Raw genomic sequence first — 19,626 nt, forward strand, 5'->3', positions numbered from 1 at the left:
TAGTGGCATTGCCAATAAATGCAAGTTATTTGTTGCACTTCAGAATATTCAAAAATGCTCTTAGCTAATGTACAGGTGACTTTATGAGGTTCTTTTCTTTGCAGAATCAACAGTCTTTATTCCTCAGTCCACCTATACTATTGAAGAAGATGTTGGTGAGTTATTTATTCCAGTCAGAAGAAGTGGAGATGTGAGTCAGGAACTGATGGTCATCTGCTACACACAACAAGGTAGTAGAATCTACTATAGAATTAAAAAATGGCAAGAGTGGAAAAGAGACAGAAATTTAAAAATATTTTTCCATCTACTTTATAATACAATTATTTATAACTCTTTTAATTACTTTTTCATCTAAATATCTTCAGCCTCAACTGGAAATGCATTCATCTATGCAATCTGTCTAAGAGTATTACTGAACACAGTTTTAAAAGCATCATGGGGAGGTGAAGATGATCTGTGTTCTTTATATTTATGCAAGATTTTTATAGGCAGCCCCTTATATCTGAAATTGATGAGAACTGAAAGCACTGCAGTGATTGTCCTGGCTATCCTTCACTTGTTTTTATCTTGAAAAAAATGATACAAAATAATATTGCTTATTTGTCATACTCGTCCTTCCTCTGACTTTCAGTCGCTTACTAATAATGCATGTGCAGGGCATGAGGTTTCTACACCTGTGGTTTTAATATTATTTTTTATCTGGAGACCTGAAGCAACATTTTGTGTAAAGTGATCTGGAATCCAGATAAATTGTTTTCACCACATTCTGTCTGTTCAAGTCCACTGATAGCTTCAATATGGGTAAAATATACTCGGGTAGTTAACTGGTAATCCTCACAGGGGCTATTTTGTCAGTCTGTCTCTTGTGGTAGGCAATATTCCTTCTGACTGGAAAGGTGCAAATGATATGAAGAACCACACTCTTCCATTGTATCATATACAGGAGTAGTAGAGACCTCAGAAGTGGGTCCATGGGCCTCTGACCTTGTCCACAGCCCTGTAAACAGAAATTCAAAGATAATGAAAATAAAATTCTACCTCCGTGAGGAGATCATTGTAACCATGGTGTGTATAGTGACTGTTTTCCTTTTATGCCACAGGAACAGCCTCTGGCACTGCCCCAACCTCTGTCCTTTCCTACTCTGACTACATATCCAGGCCAGAGGATCACAACAGCGTTCTACGCTTTGACAAGGACGAACGAGAGAAAACGTGTCGGATTGTCATCATAGATGATTCCTTGTATGAAGAGGCTGAGACCTTTGATGTTTTGCTGAGCATGCCCATGGGTGGAAGGATTGGTGCAGAATTCCCAAGCACTCGCATTACCATTGTACCTGACAAGGATGATGGTAAGATATCATATAATTGCAGTGATACCCTCAATGCAGGGACAGAAACTACAAAGAATATCACATTCAAATCAGTGTGTGGGTTTTGTTTTTCTTCCTACTGGTTAAAACACATGCTGCTTCCATCTTGAGATTAGAAAATATTATTGGAAAGCTATGCAGGTTTTTGACAGTATTTAGTATTGCTATTTTATTGTTTGATGGAATCACATGAGCAGTGATTCAGAGCAAGGAGCTGCACCTTTCTGTTCTGTCACATTAAGAGACATAATCCAAGATGTCACCTTGCATGGGCAGCCTTGTTTCTGTGATTCTGAGCCTGTGTCTGCAAAGCCTTTGGGCCCATTCAATCATGCTGCAAGGGCCCTCTTGGAGGCCCTGATGGGGCAGAAGCCATCAAGCAGCTCCCAAAAGGGAAGATATATTTCTTCTGACTTGATGCTGCATTTGAATTTCTGCATAAAAGTGTCCATTTGTGTTCTATTTGTCTTTTTAATAAAGCAGATATTCAGATAAGGGTAATGTTGCTTTAGAAATTGCCTCAGTAAGGAAACCTTACAGAATTATGTCAACTGGTTAATAGCTTTAAGATATGACTTTGAATGGGACAATTCTGGTGGTGATCAGAAAAATGGATGTGACTAAGACAGAGTAGAATCAGCACACTGTATCACCAACTGCTTTCAAAAATACATGTATTATTGCTGCCTCAGCCTCTCCTTTAATGCTTCAGCATTGGTGTGACAGCTCTTTTTCTAGGAGTAATAGCATGAAAGCTTCCTGGTACAATTGCCCCATTTATGTGTGGAGTTTGGAGACTGACATCTCAGCTGTAAATTCTGAGATAAGTCTACCGATAAGCTGTTTGAGTCCTCTCTGTGAGGCCATAAACCATCTATTGTGACACCATCATATTTCCTAAAGACTAAAGGGAGCAATTACATAGTACAGTACTCTTTGAAAGTCTGATGCCAAAGCAGACCATTATTATCAGCACAGTGATTTCTCTCTAGGTAAGGATACAAAAGGCAGCTCTTCGAGGCAGGAAGTCTGCACCCATCTAATTGCCTCATAAATACTCAGCCTGCCTGAAATTTCTCACCTGTAATCCTGTGACAGAGGTGACTTTGTTTGCTCTGTGGAGCATTTGGGGAATCATATAGCATTAATGACTACAACAGGTTGAAAAAACAGGTCTTGTAAAGTAGGAGATCATATAGCAAATGCAAGCCAAAATAGAAATCTTTGTAGAACAGAAATGACTCTGTTATTATAGCATTTATTCCTTTAGGAGCTTCTACAACAGTTTGATTTGTATGAATAATTTTGATGAATTAATGAACTTTAAAATTTGTACATAGAAAAGTATGGATTATTTAGAAAATAGCCATTAAAAATATGTATTCATCAAGAAGCTGATTACACAAAAATTGAAGGTGTTCTGACTGCTTAAGTATATGTATGGAGAGTTTGGGATGGAGAGAATGATTCTCCAAGACATTAGGTAATATCAGAGATGAGCTGAAATTAAACCATCTAACTTCAGTGGGAATCTCAGTGAATCCAAGTGACAACAGAGTATAAAACTTAATATTTCATGAAACTCACACAAAATATTAGGGAAGTCAATGAGAAATCTCCTTTAACACTGCCATTAGAAAGCAAGAGAAGTAATTTAGTTTGTGTACCACTGTTTAGTTTTAAGTTTCTGCATTTATGAGCACAATCTGCCTCAGATCTTTTCTACACAAAACTTCTACACAAAATAATTTAGCAAAGAGTAACCTTATGGGATTTATTCAAAAAGCTGGGGAAATGTTTGGGAAGTTAGAACAGAATATTTTCATTATGTAGCAACTGAAATATCTATGTTAGTTGGTAGGAATAAAGAATATTTGGGATATTGAAAGATAAGGGATCTTTGAAGGATAGGTTTGGAATACTTTTTTACAAGCATTCACTTTTCTTTTTACACCCAAAATGTTGCATATGTGGTATTTGAAATTATGTGGCAGAACTCCTTTTTTACAGTGAAAGAACTCCCACAAAGAATTTCAGCACATGCAAAAACAATTCATTTAGCAGTAAAATTTCCTACCACATTCTTTTTAGTTTGCATAAAAATACAAAGCATGAAAAGTCTTTATGTGTTTCACCTGACATCTGTTGCATTGCCTTATCTATAAAAAGCAGAGAGCAGACTACAGGGTAGATAAATTATAGATTACACCTGGAATGTTTTTTTATGTATTCACACATACATACAAATATATGTTTACAAACATATTTTTGTAAGGTTTTAGCACCCTGGCAGTCGTGATTGAAATTCTGCATAAATAAGCAGAGGATTTTAAGCAGCACTGGCTATAATTGTTTGCAGTGCACAAAATTAATTTTACTAAGTAAACCAGCATGGAATGTGAAAAAAAAATCTTTAGCTTTTAGCAGAAAGGTTTAATTCAGAAGATGTCTAAGACAGAGGTTGGTAGAAGCTTTAGCACATTTGCAATAGCCTATCAACTGTAGTAATGCTGTAATGCTAAATTCTGGGGTCCACTTTAATCTCAACTTCACATCTACTGATACATATTTCTCATTGTTTGTTTAAATTCATCTTCTGCTTAACAGAGTTTCTTTGGACAAGTGTCACTGTGTGTCATTAAGTGATGTCTCCAAGAGCTATGACTGAATTCACGTTATGCATTGACTTCTTCAGGCCAAACAACAAAAAATAGCAAAGGTGAAAGTTTAATTATGCTACAGGAGATCTTTCCTATGGAGCTCAAGTCAGCACTAGCAACATTGCCTTATGTCCTCTGGCATTCAGTGTGAGTTAATTAGGAAACTCTCACCTTCAGCACCTACCATCCAAGTCTTTTATTTTTAGAAGATGCCCTTAGGATCTAACTAAAATGCCATAGTTGCTATATAATCCTGACAATAATAAAAGTAAGAGGCATGCTCTAGTGAACTACAGTGTATTCACTAAATTCTGGGCAACTGAAAAGTTTAATTGGGGATTATACAGTTGTGCTGTGCTGCCAAAGCAAAATCTAGGGAAAAAAAATTGTAGTATGTAGAACATGCACTGGTATATTTGTATATTGTGAATGGTGATTTTCAGATTGGTGCTGCTATTGGGAGAACTCCTAATTTGGAAGGGACTTTTCCTGATAGGTACTAAAGTTAGATGGAAAAAAAGAAAAGAATTAAGTTAATGAAGTAAGTAGCAGAAAAAACTTCCTATTGAAACCTTGGATTCAAAGTTATGCATGCCACTACAGTTAAGGCACTAAAAAGCAAAAACATGGTTAGTTGGAGTCAGATGTGATAGCTATTAACTGTGAACCATGAAAGAAAAACATGCATAGGGAAAAGACCTATGTAAATCATCCTCTTCTGGGGTGCTACTAGTCTCACTTGGTATTAGCCTCTATAATTCTAGACATCTGATTCAAATAGGCTATTACAGGATTCTTCTACAGTTATTGAAAAGAGAGATGTACTCCCAGGAAACATCTCATCCTAGGACAAGTATCTAAATTATTGAGCCCAGTCATCAGGGATACGTGGTGCATCTGAATACATTGATTTATGGCAGTAGATATAAAGCCTACCTTAGAAATTTAATTTGCAAATACAAAGTTGTAAGCACTACTGGGCATGAAGTACATACCTGTACTGCATGGAGAGCACAGAGTTCAGCATAAAGCTCATTTGAAGGAGGCACTTTACAGAATAGATAAATATTATGCATCTAGGAAAAGGAGGATGAGGTTAATGTGCCCTTTTCATTCTCCTTGGACAGAGGAATCCTGGAACTCAGTCTAAGACTCATGAAAGCACTCAGACCCTTCTGTTCCATGGAAGTGCCTTGATCCTCAGGCACTTAGCAACTAAGCTAGATCAGCCTGGAAGTGCTCTCTGTTTTTCCATCTGAAGCGGTGACTCTGAAATAATTTCATAGAGAGAGAGAAAAAATGAGATCTAAGTCTTTTGTTAGTATTCATATGGAAATGAAGAGCCAGTAATTTAGTTCCAGCACTAAAAATGTTACTGGGTTGTATGCCACAAATCTGATACAAAATGCTTTAACAAGATTTGAGTCAAAGCTCCGCTTTTTCATTGTCCCGGTATTTTGACTGCTGTGCTAATTTAGACTCTCTTTTACTTGTTTTTTTATTGTTTTATTGTTTTACTGAGTTTTTAAGACTCAGTTTGTAATCACATTTGGAAACCTGAAGAGAGTGGTGAATGCATAGCTGGAAGTTTGCACCTGAGGGGAAAATACTTACATTTATTTTGTGTGCTGCACATTTTTTGTAAGTGGCTGTCTCCCCATGTGATTTTAATTCCATGCTACTGTATTTAGTGTTGCTGTGAGAGCACACAGCCTTACAGCCAGGCTGACAAACATCCCTTCTGCCTTAGTGAAATTGTTGAAGACTCATGCTGTTCACAGCAGGAAGTACATTAAATACATTTCTTCCACTTCATTCACATTAGATGGGCAAGAAGCTGCTCAAACTTCTGCTTGACATTTCTACACCAAGGCTGGGAAAACAAAAGACTCAGGTTTATGTGGGAGATTTGCTGACCATTATCTTTACACCTGATCAACAGAATCAATCACTCATGCCATCCACATGATAAAGGATAGTACAGTCTGGGAATATTTTACAGATGACTAAACTGGATGATGGTATCCTAGTGTAGAAAGGGAATGTTAGAGGTCAAACAGAACAGATTAATTATTTAGTCTTCTGGAGATTTCTTTAAAACACTTGCCGTCACTTTCTTTACATTTAATTAAATTTTGAAAATCCATAGACAACATTCTGGAAATTGGTACCCACTAACACTTTTCCAGCTTCCTTGAAATAGTAGAGTATATTAATATTTACTATCAATAGCCTGAAAAGTCAGCACTGCAATGTTACACCATAAATATATGCTTTGCATTGTCTTCTAGCAAGCAGGCACTATGAACTTACTCTCAGTGTATGTACTGTGCCAAATTTAAAGCTTATGATAAATAAGTGTTTTATTAGTAACACTGTTTATCAGAGGAACGTCCTCATCTCATAAGGCAGATTGGAATCTCCTTAGTTCCATTGGTCTCCAAGGCAGACAATTAAAATGTGCCTTTTCCTCTTTGCCAGTAGGTCTGTCAGATCTTAAACTGAACGGGAGGTTGATTAATCTTGGTAATTAGAATCTGCTAGTGCATTTGTCCAATTTTAATTACAATCTGAACACTACAGGCTGAACATTGTTATGTTACAGACTAGAGTCATGATTTGGCCAACTATCCATCACCACTCTCTGGACATGTCTAAAATAGTGAACTAATTCTTTTTTCCTGTGCACATCCATCTCTGATTGCTTTCTCCCTTTTGTGTTTTTACAATGCTTGTGAGTCTGATGCCTCTGGCACTTCTGTGCAGCTTTTAACTTCTTTTGTCCTCCCATTAAGTAAATTCTCTATATGACCCCTCCCCTTTCCCCAGCCTGTGGCAGGTGGCCAGGTTGGCAACTAATCAGGGGAAAAAGTGGATGACAGCCAGCTTATGACAAGTTATACTCCCAGTTTTCTTTACTAATAGCTTCTTATTATCACCAGTTCAACAAAGTGAAAAATGTTCAATCCATGATGATAGCCTTAAAGATTTCAGAAACTGCCTGTTTGCTGCCTATCACAGAAATAAATTAATGTCATGCCTTGCAGTAGCACATTCTGTAGAGTAACCAGGCACATTTATGATTTGCTTTCTTAGCATTATTTGTGGCTTACACCGTATTATGCATGTGTGTCCCATTTTATAAGTGTGTGTGTAAACTACAGATGTTGGATTAATCTCATTTTTGTTCATCTGTTAATAACTAGAAATAAAGTCCAACCTTGTGAACTGGGCTTCTTTGATAGGTGAGGAGGACAGAACATGATCTCCAGGCAGTACTTTGTCACATCTATTTCAGATGGCTCTTTTACAGTAGGGAGTGCAGCTGGTGGAGCACAAAGCTCTTCAGCCTTCACTGCTGTATGTTTTTAAATGGGTTGTTTATATGTCCAATATTGCACTTCTATGTGAATTGCAGTAATATTTTCAGGAGAGTGTTGAAATGCAGAAAACTTTTAGTTTTTTACTCAAAGCACACAAAATAGCTGATAAGCAGAGGGCACAAGATTACATGAACTGTAGAAAAATTATGCCTTCTGTTAAATTTAGAACAAGTTTAATGAAATGGTGTTATTATGTGAACTGGTATTGCATCCCAGAGCCCAATGCATTATTGCTTTATGACAGTTCACTCAAGAGTACATTGAACTGCTTTCTCTCTTGTGTCTTTCTGTAGCATATTGTGTTTTTGATGGCATTGGTCTTTGTACTGTAGATCTTGCATTTATTATAGACTGTTTAGAAATGAACGAATGCCTAGCGAACCATTCTAAATTAATCATCTGTTCATTGTTGGATATGGTTGTAGGGAGTGAATTTAGTGACTGAGTGCTTTGCATGTTTAAGATTTGGATAATCAAGTTGAGTAGAATGTCTTGTGGCATTCAGTTTTCCTAAGGCTTCTTCAATCATCTTCCTTACTCTGAATCTCCTCATACTGAGACTTATCTCATAGTCTTTAAAGACCCAAAAGATACTGAACACTGTAACCATGGCAGCCCATTGGGCTTTAATGCCATCAATTCTCCTTTTAAACATGTAAATTTTTAAAATTTTAACTCAGTTACTATCTCTCTTCACTGTCAGGACACTCTTTTCTCTCTCACACAAATAGGATCAAAAGTCCAAGAGACAGTACACAAGAAGTTTTAACATACAGCAGAGCATATTTTCTTGTGTGAGAGCTCTGCTTTTGTGATCTAAGTTTGGCTGTTGCGCTGTTTTCACTTCTGCTCTGTCTTCACTGCCAAATCCCATCCTCAATAGTAGCTCTGGTTAATGGATATCTTGCATGCTTTTCTTCTACAGCCTCGGTGAGCTAAATATGTTCTGATTGTATGTGAGCAGAAAAGCCTATAAGAAATTGTGTTCACTGGTTAAGCAAACTCAACATAACCAGCATTGTGACTGAATAGTAAGAGTGCAAAAATCTAAAGTCAGCTCAGCAGAAATGGCTGCATACTATATCTTTACCTGGCTGCATACTGTATCTCTACCTGATTTCTAAAATGTTGCTGAACTTCTCATATAATTTCTGTTGTAGCCTTCATTTTTTTACCTGATGTTTGAATCACTGACTGTAAGCACCTTCAAGCTTGGCCTCTTTGTGAAAAACCCTGCGTGTGGTATATTTAAGTGCTACTGCCAAGACTTTCCACTTATCTGTCTGCCTCTGTTTCATCAGTTTGTTGAGAATTTGTTACCAATCCCATTTCCCAGGCTTGCTATATAAATGTAATCTAATTAATTTTAGAAATAGAGCATGTAGAAGATTCTGAGTTGGTTTCATGCTCTGTGGGAGGTATAGCCAGTAGAAGAAAGGTATGTGAAATTCAGATGGTTGCTGCAGGCAATATAATCATGGTTGGGTGTGTCCCCAGATTCCAGTGTCTGTTTCTTCATCTGTTAGTCTTTATATTTTTATTTCCATTGGTAAATGAGGCAATTATCTGCATTATGGAATGGTTTAGACAAGTGATTGGAGCTTGATGTACTTACAGTAGGAAAAATCTGGCCCCGTCTTCAGAATGAACATAGGAAAAACTCCTCCAAAATGTGTTGTAGTTCCAGTGATATCAAGGCCTGTAGGTTATACCCTGAAGGATGTGGAGAATCATAACAATATTACTATACTAATAAATATTTTCAGGTATATGTTAGTTCACTGATATGTGAATTTGGTGTTTCAGAAAGGTAGCAATGTTTCTTAGTAAACCAACAAAGGTAAATTAATTGCTTCAAGGGAAGGTCACTTATTAAAGTGAACTGCACACATTATCCTTTCTACTAAGGTGCCATTTGCAGCTGGGAGACAATTTAAGAGTGCTCATTACTGTCTTTTACATAACAATTGACTACTTGTTGAAAAATTAATTTTTACTTTAAAGGCGCACGTCTTCTACAAGTTGAGCCACAGCTTGTCCTCAAACACTCAAGTATCTTTGTTCTCCATTGTTCAGGAATGTTTTGTAGCTCATCAAGCTGTTACTGCACCATTTATTATCAGCAGCCTGACATTAAGCAAAATCAGAATTAGCTCTGTTCTCCAGGCTACAAACTGTTCCTGCAGGCTGTCAAGAAGGAAGGTACAGGTGACCAGAGATGGGATATCTCTGTAGCCATCTCACTGCCATCCACACTCTTGCAGCTAGAGCTGTAGTCTGCTCCTTTAGCATGCTACTTTGCTCACATTTGAGTTTTGCTTATTGATGTAGCAGAGAGTTTAAATGTGGACTCCAAGCCTGCCAGGCAGGTGCTGCTTGTGATGCTACTGTGTCTAGAGAAACTGAAGCATGGATGCACTTTAACATAAAGGGTGAGTTAAAATATAAAGTGTAATGTTAAATTAGTGTGTGTAATAAATTAATTAAATGGGAATCATATATAATGTTGTTCATAGCAGTTGCTGCTTCACACCATGTTAGTCTACTGAAATTACTAGTTTAAGTTGCATAAAATGAGAGTAATTAAGTGATGAGCCAGTGTAATCAATGTATGGCACTGGCATTGTGAACTAAAAAAGAAATGGCAATTCCATTACAAAATCAAAGTGTGTTTGGTGAAGATGGTGTTAATTTGAATCCATCCTATTACCTGTTACAGGATTTGCAGAATTGTTTTTAAAAACCTCTTTAAGTCACTAGACAGAAATGGTCTATTGAGACAAATAGAAAAGAAGGCATTATTTGCTTAAGATAATGTCTGTGGTAATTTGGCTGAAACTAGCAATTTTTATTCTGAAAGGAATTTACTTTTTGATTGCAAAAGTTATGACAACACTACTAAGAAGATGAAAGCTGTTAAGATTGCAACATATGAATTTGAAAATAATCTGTTTTGACCACATCAAATAAAAAGCTATTGGCATTTGCACAATAGGTACCTGCTACAGAATTGAGCTTTGACTGTAATCTTGACCCCTGCTTCTACAGCATTCAATGAAAATAAATGACTTGGCAAATTAAATTCATTGTGCTAAATGCAAGCTCAGTTGCTTGCATAGTTTCAAGTGTGTGTAAATAGCTGCAGAATGGTGCTACCTAGTTTCAGATTTAAAGTCCTCTTTGATATTGTTATAATATAAAGCTTTGGTAATGGATGGTTTCTCTGGGCTTTTCTTTTGCTACTATTAACACGCATATATGAGAGAGATTTCAGAAGGCGACCTTTACTGCTATGAAGCAGTAAATAAGCACTCATGCCTTCTTATGTTTAATGAACTCTCATTCTTAACTAGTCTACCTACAACTCACACACTTCATGTTTGTGACATTGTTAGAGACTCATCACATCAGTCCTTTAATGCCAGCTTTGATCCTGAAATGCAGGTAGCCATTGTCTAGAAATGGATCTGTTGCCTTAGTATGAGCCAGGTCAGGTACAGCCAAATCTGGCCATGTTTATCTGGTTTTGTGCCCAAGTTAATCAGCTGTGACAGCCATCAGGGCTCCTTACTTTGGATTCAGCATGGCTCTAGCATGTCCAGATTGTACCAGAACAGGCTTGTAGGCTTGCAAAGCCTGGTTTGCACCTTCTGCATTACCACAGCAGAGTGATGCTGGCTCTGGCAACTCATAATGTTCACATCATAGCCTTGTTCATACTGTTCATGGAAAGAAGGCAAAAGCTTTTAGGAATAAATAGTCTTAACCCTAGAAAAGATAAACCATAAGTTCATTTGTAAAGACTGCTTCTCCTGGTTCCAGTATCTGAATATGCTGGAGTGCCATGTATGTCTTCTTCTATTATTTCTTTCCTCCTGAGCAAATATATATATATATATGCGTATATATATATGTGTGTGTATATATGTGTGTGTGTGTGTGTGCATCACTGGCAGCATGTATAACTGAAATTCACTTTAGTTTTAAGCCTTATCAAGGTGTCAGCATGAAAGAGTCTGTTCTTTTGTGTTTGTCCTAAATATACTGCCAAAAGGATTTCTTTATAAAAAAACCTACTCTTTTGCAATGCCTCCCTAAAGCAGTTTATAAGATATAATTTTAAAAGGTAAAACCTCTTTGAAAATAAGCATTTCTGTGCTATCGCACTGATTTGACGATGTACCTTCAAAGTTAGATGTGTTCCTAACAACATGAGAAGTGTGTTTGTTTTCCTGCTTGATGACTGACAAGTGCTGTAGTTGAGATACGCCTTTGACTCTCTAAGTACAAGGACAAGGCAACGTTTTCATTTCTGTGCCAAGAAACCTGGGACTAAAGCTCCTAACCTTTCTCCTCTGATTATTGTAACTTCATGCCAGCAAAGTCTGTGGGTCTGAACAAAAAAACCCTTAGAAAACTTCCTCTTATTTCTCTAAGAGGAACCATTAAATTTGCAGTAGTCTCTCTTCAGAGTGATTACTAGATTAAAGGTCTGCTGTAAGTGAGCCTGCAGTCATTGAGCGGAGTGTTTTCCAGACATGACCTGAGACAGACAATGCTTTCCCTGTTAGGAGCTTGGCTTTGCTCCGTCCCCTGGGGAGCTACTAACACAGCTTACAGGAAATGAATTTAGAAAACATTTGTTTTCTAGGATTTGTTTCCTAGGATGGGTAACCATGTAGAATGTGTCTTTCATTGAACATACATACCTCAAAAAGTGTGAAAAACTCACTCTGAAATACAAGGCAAGCTAGCTGAGGGTTTATATATTTTGTTTTGTTTGGCTGTGACTACAGGAATGAATAATATGTGAGGATTCTCCTTCAGCAGCAGTAAAGCAAGTGTTGGGATAATGCTGTAAGAAACAAACTATATTTTATTTTATGCCTTCCATCTAGTTTAAGGCAGATCATGTAAGTTCCCTATGCAGCCAGTAAGAAGAAGGGAATGCTTCCACACCTGCTCAGATTTTTCAGGTTGTAGTGAGTGAGCCATTCCACCTGTCCTCCTGTATGCTCATTGTGCTGGGAAATCTGCAGTGGCCTATCTTTGTCCTTGCAAACTGAGAGCAAGCAGGCTCCATGTGAGTGCCTCTCACTGAAGTGCTTAAAATGAGGTGCAGCCAAGTCCAGATCAAGTTCCGGAACCATTGGGACAAGAGAACAAGATTAGGCTTGGAAAGTGTGCTGAACCCTAAGTGTGCTAACCCTAACCTGTTTAAAAAATGACGTATATTAGAATTTATAATGTTTTAACTGCCTTTATCTAACTATTGGCACGTTAACAACCATTTGGTCTTAGTAGGTATTCTGTATTTTTATTGGCTAGAGGCTGAGAAAGTCTTTGTGCATCTTCAGAGTTTAGAAGAACATTTTATGTCTGAAATTACACGTTGCTTTGCAGATCTAATATCTAGTGCTTCAGTATCCCTGTAAGAACTCTCATAAAAGTTAATAGTAGTTACACAAAAGGTAGAGGGTGTATCCTGTTCACCCATTAAAAATGTTTCAGATAAGAGCTCCGCAGTTCCAAGTATAAAAACAGCTACTGACAAGCCAGCCTCTATGGACAAATAAAGTAAAATCGATGTATGTCTGCCTGTGCACACAAATACACTCATCTTGAAATACACATACTCTTGAATTAAAAAAAAAAAAATTTGAACTGACAATGTTTTCATTTTCTAAAGTTAGATTTCTTCCAAGTTTGTCTTTCATCCTGCAAAGGTTGATGACTGATAATGCTCGAACAGGTCTATGAATCTGCACCATTTCTCAGTAAATACATTCAGGTCCATTAATTTGTTGCATGATTTCAGTTTAAGCAGATAAGTAGGGAGGCAGCTGCAGTTTTTCATTGATGAGGAATATTCAAGGATTTCTTTTTTTGCTGCTCATAGAACACTGAGCAATTGCTGTGATCTTTGCCAACTGAATTCTAGTTGGCTGTATGCTGCATGGTGTTTCAAACACATTTGTGATACTGTAGCCTCATGATGCTGATAAATTCTCACAAGACAGCATAAGAAATTTGTGATGAAATGCAAGGAGAACTTGGGCAGGTCTTTCTGTGCTTGCTGTGATTTCTGCAGTGGGAAAAGCTGAGGCATTGGCTGTGCATGGTTAATCTTGCATGTTTGAAACAGTAATGGAAAGGATAGAAAAGAGGAGATGATATACATCCAGGATGAAGCTGGGTTATGTTTTTAAGGCTCTTTACATTGTGAAATTACTGTGGGTAGGAAAACTGTAAAAGGGAGGAAAAGATGAAGCCAAACAATGTGTCTGTTAAGTGGAATAGCTCTTAATCTCCTGTGCTTTTTGTTCTTCTTTCTTATGAACTGTGGAGCTTTAGTATTAAGATAAAGCCTGTTCACATTTCAGTTTACATGAAATAAGATTGATTTTGTTTTAAATGCTAGATGTGGGAGAACTAAAATTAAGTATTTGAGCCTTTAGTTAGCTGGGAAACGTTACCAAGAGCAGCTCCAGTTACATGTCATGTTCCAGTCTGGTTTTAGCAACAGGAATCTGTGAGAACATTCAAGTTAAAGTTTCGTTATCTCACCTTCAAATGTTTGCACCAAAGTGAAAAATGCAAGGAATTTTCTGGCTTGTGCATAGGACTCAACTAAAACAAGTTTAATGAGATACCACATTTGGTTTTGTACGCAGATTCATATTAGTTGACACAAAAAGTTGAAAATTTAGGAGGCAAGAAAAAGAGCACAGTGCTGATATAACAATTGCTATCTGAAACCATACAAACCAATACTTGAAAAGAAGCCAAAAATAGCTAGAAGAATTGAAAAAAGAAGCTTTATTTCACTTACTGAGATGAGCAAAGTGTTTTCCACTGTTTAAGGTGGATTTTATGGTCTACTGTTACCTTCAGTGTAAGGTAAAGAAGCATTTGTGGACATTATTCCTCTTTCACCAGAACCAGCATTCTACTTTGGAAATGACGAGTACTATGTTGATGAGAGTGCTGGCTACATTGAGGTCCGTGTCTGGAGGGCTGGAACCGATCTGTCCAAAGCCGCCTCTGTCACGGTGCGGTCGCGCAAGTCTGAGCCCGTAACTGCAGAGGGTGAGTTATTGCTTCCCTCCCATTTCACACTGCTGCTACTCTGCACATGCTGCTACACACTGCTGGCACGTGCTGGCACATCTCACAAGTGCTGGTTCAGTGGGTCTTGGTACAGTTTCAGCCACATAAAATGGAAATGGTATGAGTCTTGCTATTAGCAGATCTCTTCTTCTTAGAGCAAATTAAGTGGTTACAGAATTTCAGAGAAGCAGGAGTGAGAGCTGCTGTGAAGTATAGCACAAAGAGAAATGCCTTTAAATCTTCATATAAAGACTGCTACAAAGGCAGTTGATTGCTGCCTCAAGAGCATACTCTGGGCACAATTACAATCACTGGCAGCATGCTGAGTTTGCTTCTCTCAATTTTACTGTAGGCAATGAGAAATTATTACCTATGGCAATTACTGTAGGCAATGAAATTATTACCTATGGCAATTACTATAGGCAATGAGAAATTATTACCAGGATTGCTTCAGCTGTGTGTTTCTTGGATGCTTTTACAGAACCTTTGTTGGCAGAATCAAGTGTTAGCACACTCTATTTTTTTTCACGAAGCATTTCATAATGTTTAAACTAGGATATTCATATAAAGGCAGCAGAAAAATTATCTTCCTTAGATGCTTATCCTGAGTCTAACTTTACTGTTATTTCAGAAATATCTAAACATTATATATTATGTATGGTGTATGCACAACACAATATACATAACATAGATGTATTTTTCTTATGAAAAAGAAAATTATTAGATCTGAAAAAATACATGATTCCTTCAGTTCTGAACTTGCTTTTATGATCTGATGTCTTTATCAAATCTTGAATATTTAAGTTATTTTATTTCTGGTAAAAAATATCTTTCTTTACAGTAAGGATCTTCATTCATTGTGCCAGGTCCTCTAGGATTAAAAGCTGGGAATGTCTCAGTTCCTGAGCTCTCTAGTCTGTTGGTCACAGCATGAAAGCTCTGACATGGCTGGCTGCCTGTAAAACTATGAACCTGGTTCTTTGCCTTACACAGTACAGCAGTTTATCTGCTGCTCTGAGCTCTCAGTCCTGGAGTCCTGCCTTAGAGGCTTAACTCAAGGGGAGTACAACAGAGCTTTTAGGCAAGTCCCCATCTGATGATGGCCTTCAATCTGATCAAATTTTGTCAAATTCACTGAATTCCAAACCTGATTTCCATTTCAATTTAGGTGTTTCCCCCAAAGCTTTGTTTCAAGAGCTCTGCTCTTTATTCTCCCCAAAAACTACTGTTAAAACTAAGTCCTTCCCTAAAGTCCTGGATACCTTTAATGCCTTGGTTCCATGACAGTGTCATGTTTTACTCACTAGCTTGTTTTGTTTGCCTTCTTCTCATTGATGTGTTATGGATTGGTTTGATTTGCTTAAAAGAAAACAGACCCAGATCAATCTTCCTTTAAGAGTAAGGTGGCAGACCTCACCTCTTACGTTCTGATAAGAATTTGACTTGTTTGTTTTCCATTCATTTTGTTTTACACAACTCCTCTGAACAACAGAGTTGTTCCCCCAGTCAGCTCACTGGCCTTGTCTCCTTTCCTTTTTACATTATTCTTAAAACTTCCATCTTTGTTACAAAATAGTATGAAATTTCTTTCCAAAAGACTTTGCTTCATCTCCAGAGTCTCTCTCAAAGCTTTTTGCTTACTTTCATTTCTCACTTCAAGCAAATTTCATTAGTTTTTCTGGAAAAACTGTTGGTTTACAACAGAACAGAATCAGCCTCAGTTTGTGACTCAAATCATCATTAAACAAAAAGTTAGTAAATATTGACTTATTCTATTGTGTAGTCCAACTTAAATACCAAAAGATAGTTTTGCTTTACATGAATGCCAGAATTTGGCAAATACTAAAGTTATAAAGGAAAAATATTTACCTACAGTTAACTGCCTAATGATAGATATTTTTATTTTTGATTATATATAATGCTATTTTTATCTCTTTTCCTTTGGTAGCTGGAGTAGATTATGTAGGCATCAGTCGTAACCTGGATTTTTCCCCTGGAGTCAATATGCAGACATTTCGTGTGATAATTCTGGATGATCTTGGACAGCCGGTGTTGGAAGGAACAGAGAAGTTTGAGCTTGTGCTAAGGATGCCCATGAATGCTGCCCTTGGAGAACCCAGCAAGACCACCATCTTCATTAATGACTCAGTGTCTGATTGTGAGGAATTTTTTTTTTTTTTTTTACTTTTTCATATTTTGGAGATGATGTGTTAAGTCGCTTGCTATCTGGCCGCTTGTATTCTATATCTGGTGCAGCGTGGCATAAATAAATATGAAATGATGGAGGGAAGATATGATCGCTTCTGCAGTTATACTTTACATGTGCTTTCTATGTTTTTCTGCCCAGTGCCAAAGATGCAGTTTAAGGAATCTGTGTATGTAGCCAATGAAAATGATGGGCAGGTTTCTGCCATGATATATAGGAGTGGGGATATCCGATACACATCCACTGTGAGATGCTATACAAGGCAAGCTTCAGCTCAGGTTATGATGGACTTCGAAGAACGCCCTAATACTGACAGTTCCATCATCACATTCCTTCCTGGTAAGTTCTTGATTGTATTTTAGAAGGCTTTAGTCACCATGTTTTCTTTTGTTTTGCTTTGCTTTACTTTGCTTTGTTTGTTTTATTTTGTTGTGTTTTAATTGTGTCTTCTCATAAAGTAGTGCCAAAAAGATCTCTCTGGAAAACAAAGGTTTAGGTTTATTTCATGCACAATGGGATGATGTTGCTTTTATTTTCTTCACTTCTGACTTACAGCAATAATCACTAAAAACCAAAAGAGTATATCTTCACTTAGGTTCAGCCTGAGTGCCACAATCTTTTTGATAGCAAAAGCAGGTTTGGCATAGCACAGTAGAAGCACAGATCTGCTGTCAGAAAGGAAACTTCAGAAGTTCTGCTCTTTGTTAAGCAGATTTCTGGCAAATACATTTGGCGTGCACTGAAATGAGCAATAGATCTTTCAACAGGTATATAGCTTCCTAATTCCTATTTGAATTTCTTTTCTCCCACCAAGGCTTTCCTAAGACCGCCCACAAATATCAGGTTCTTAATATCCCACATTTCATTAGAGATGAAATGCAAAAAAATCAAATGTTACTATGTTGAAAGAATATTGCCTAATTCTTTCTACATGTGCAGAAGGCAGTTTGGTCTTCTAGCCTTTGAAGTTTACTCGCATGTGATATTTTTTACAAGTCTTAAACTAGTTCTGTCCTCAGCGTTAAACCCTTGGTATATCCTTATCACAGAAATTACAACCTTTGTATTTCTGTAGACATGTATCACTTGAAAAAGTGAGTTGTTCACTCTGTCTTTATTTAGGGCTGGCGTCAACTTTTCATGCTCTCCTGTACTCTAGACCTTTGTCATTGCTTCTGTGCAACCAGGAAAGAGTCTAGCTAGTAAGAATTAATGGATTTGGGCCACTTAGAAGTGACTTTTCTCTTTTCTTGAGTGTTGCCCTACCACTTCTCTGCAAAGAGAAGTAACAAACAAGTCTACTAGAATTATATTTTTACTCCATAAGCTTCTTAGCATGTTTAATATGCAGCAGTTTCATTACAGTTTCCATGTAACAATAAGCAGGATGAGTATTTTGCATTCTTCTTTCTCCTTAAGGGATAATTGATTTTCTATAGTGAGAGGAAAAGGCAAACTCAGAAAATTAACACAGTCAGCATCCTGGTCTGGTTCTTCATCTTGAAGAGCCTTGATCTTATTTGCATGTGTAATGATGAAAAAATACAGTAAATTGACCTCACCTCTCTCCTGCTGTACTCTTCCTTTTGTCTGGGATGTAGGAGTCAGTCCCATGAGGAAAAGCCCACCAAGTCATGCTGGGTGCCAGACACTGAATGCTATTCAGAGGTCTTGCTGCTTGTGTAAAAGACATAAGAAAAGATGTTCAATTTTCTGAACATCTAGTAAGTCAGGAAGTCAGGGCACATTCATTTGTGAGTGCAAAATTGAGAGGTTTGATACTCCAAAGCATTTTAAAGGCAACATTCACTGTCACTTGGAATCAGTGGAAGTTCAAAAGACTTTAAAGTCAAACAGAATAATATAAGTGAAGGTTCAAACAGTTGAAGGGTGTCCAATCAAGAGAGACTTGAAATATAAAACTTCAGGACAAAATTGCCATTAGTATTAGTAATGGCAATTAGTAATTACTATTACTATTAGAAAGGTTTTATTATTCTGTTTCCTTATGCAAGTATTTAGTTTTTTAAGTGGACTCTATAGAAGAAATCACTGAGAAGGAGCATTTTCTTCTTAGGTAAAACAAAAGGACTAATACATGTAAAGTGGACATACCAAATAGAAACTTGTCTTACAGAAGTCCAAAAATGGGGGATTCCACTTTAATGAGTTTCCATAGAAAGGTAATGATTGCTAATTCTGCTTTCACTGCTGTCATTGCTCATTAACTTGTATGGTGTCAAGGTGGATGCCTTGGCCAGCAGGATTCAGGTGCCTTGGAGAGAAGTGCTGTATTGGAGCAAAGAACACCTAAGTTCTGCCTGATAACTACCTTCAGAATGATTGCAGGTGAAACTGAGAAGCCTTGCACAGTGGTGCTTATGGATGATACTTTCCATGAGGAGGAGGAAGAGCTACGCCTGGTTCTTGGCACTCCAAGAAGTGACTCTTCCTTTGGTGCCTCTATTGGCGAGCAAAACGAGACGCTGATAAAGATTCGGGATGACGCAGACAGTAAGAGAATAGCTTATTGTTACTGGCTTTTGGAAGCCCATTTGCATGCTCTAAAACCCCTTTTTTATCTTCTGATGACAGAGGCTATCATTAAGTTTGGTGAGACCAAATTTAGTGTGAGTGAACCGAAGGACACAAGGCAAGTAGCAATTGTGAAAATCCCAGTGCTTCGTCTGGGAGACACTTCCAAAGTTTCCATTGTGAGAGTTCATACAAAGGATGGATCTGCTACTTCTGGAGAAGACTATCACCCTATATCAGAAGGTAGGATCATACTTATCAGATCCAGCTGTTTGTTTTCATTCATGACTCTAACATAATTTTTGAAAAATAAAATAACTTTGCAATTAGAATGCTTTGCAACCACATCCCAAAATGCA

At 37.4% G+C, this 19,626-nt stretch overlaps 1 protein-coding gene across 1 annotated transcript in view; it reads left to right on the plus strand.

Moving 5' to 3' along the window:
• The window catches only part of FREM2 (FRAS1 related extracellular matrix 2), a 117,916-nt gene that overhangs the window by 67,822 nt on the left and 30,468 nt on the right, over positions 1 to 19,626 (plus strand). Inside the window, exons 5-11 of the mRNA XM_063149213.1 lie at positions 105 to 230; positions 1,101 to 1,352; positions 14,356 to 14,505; positions 16,475 to 16,684; positions 16,874 to 17,071; positions 19,082 to 19,246; positions 19,328 to 19,510. Coding sequence (XP_063005283.1) covers positions 105 to 230; positions 1,101 to 1,352; positions 14,356 to 14,505; positions 16,475 to 16,684; positions 16,874 to 17,071; positions 19,082 to 19,246; positions 19,328 to 19,510 — 1,284 coding nt within the window. The remainder of the gene's footprint in view (positions 1 to 104; positions 231 to 1,100; positions 1,353 to 14,355; positions 14,506 to 16,474; positions 16,685 to 16,873; positions 17,072 to 19,081; positions 19,247 to 19,327; positions 19,511 to 19,626) is intronic.

This window comes from Melospiza melodia, chromosome 2 (genome assembly GCF_035770615.1).
Source record: "Melospiza melodia melodia isolate bMelMel2 chromosome 2, bMelMel2.pri, whole genome shotgun sequence".
Classification (NCBI taxonomy): domain Eukaryota; kingdom Metazoa; phylum Chordata; class Aves; order Passeriformes; family Passerellidae; genus Melospiza; species Melospiza melodia.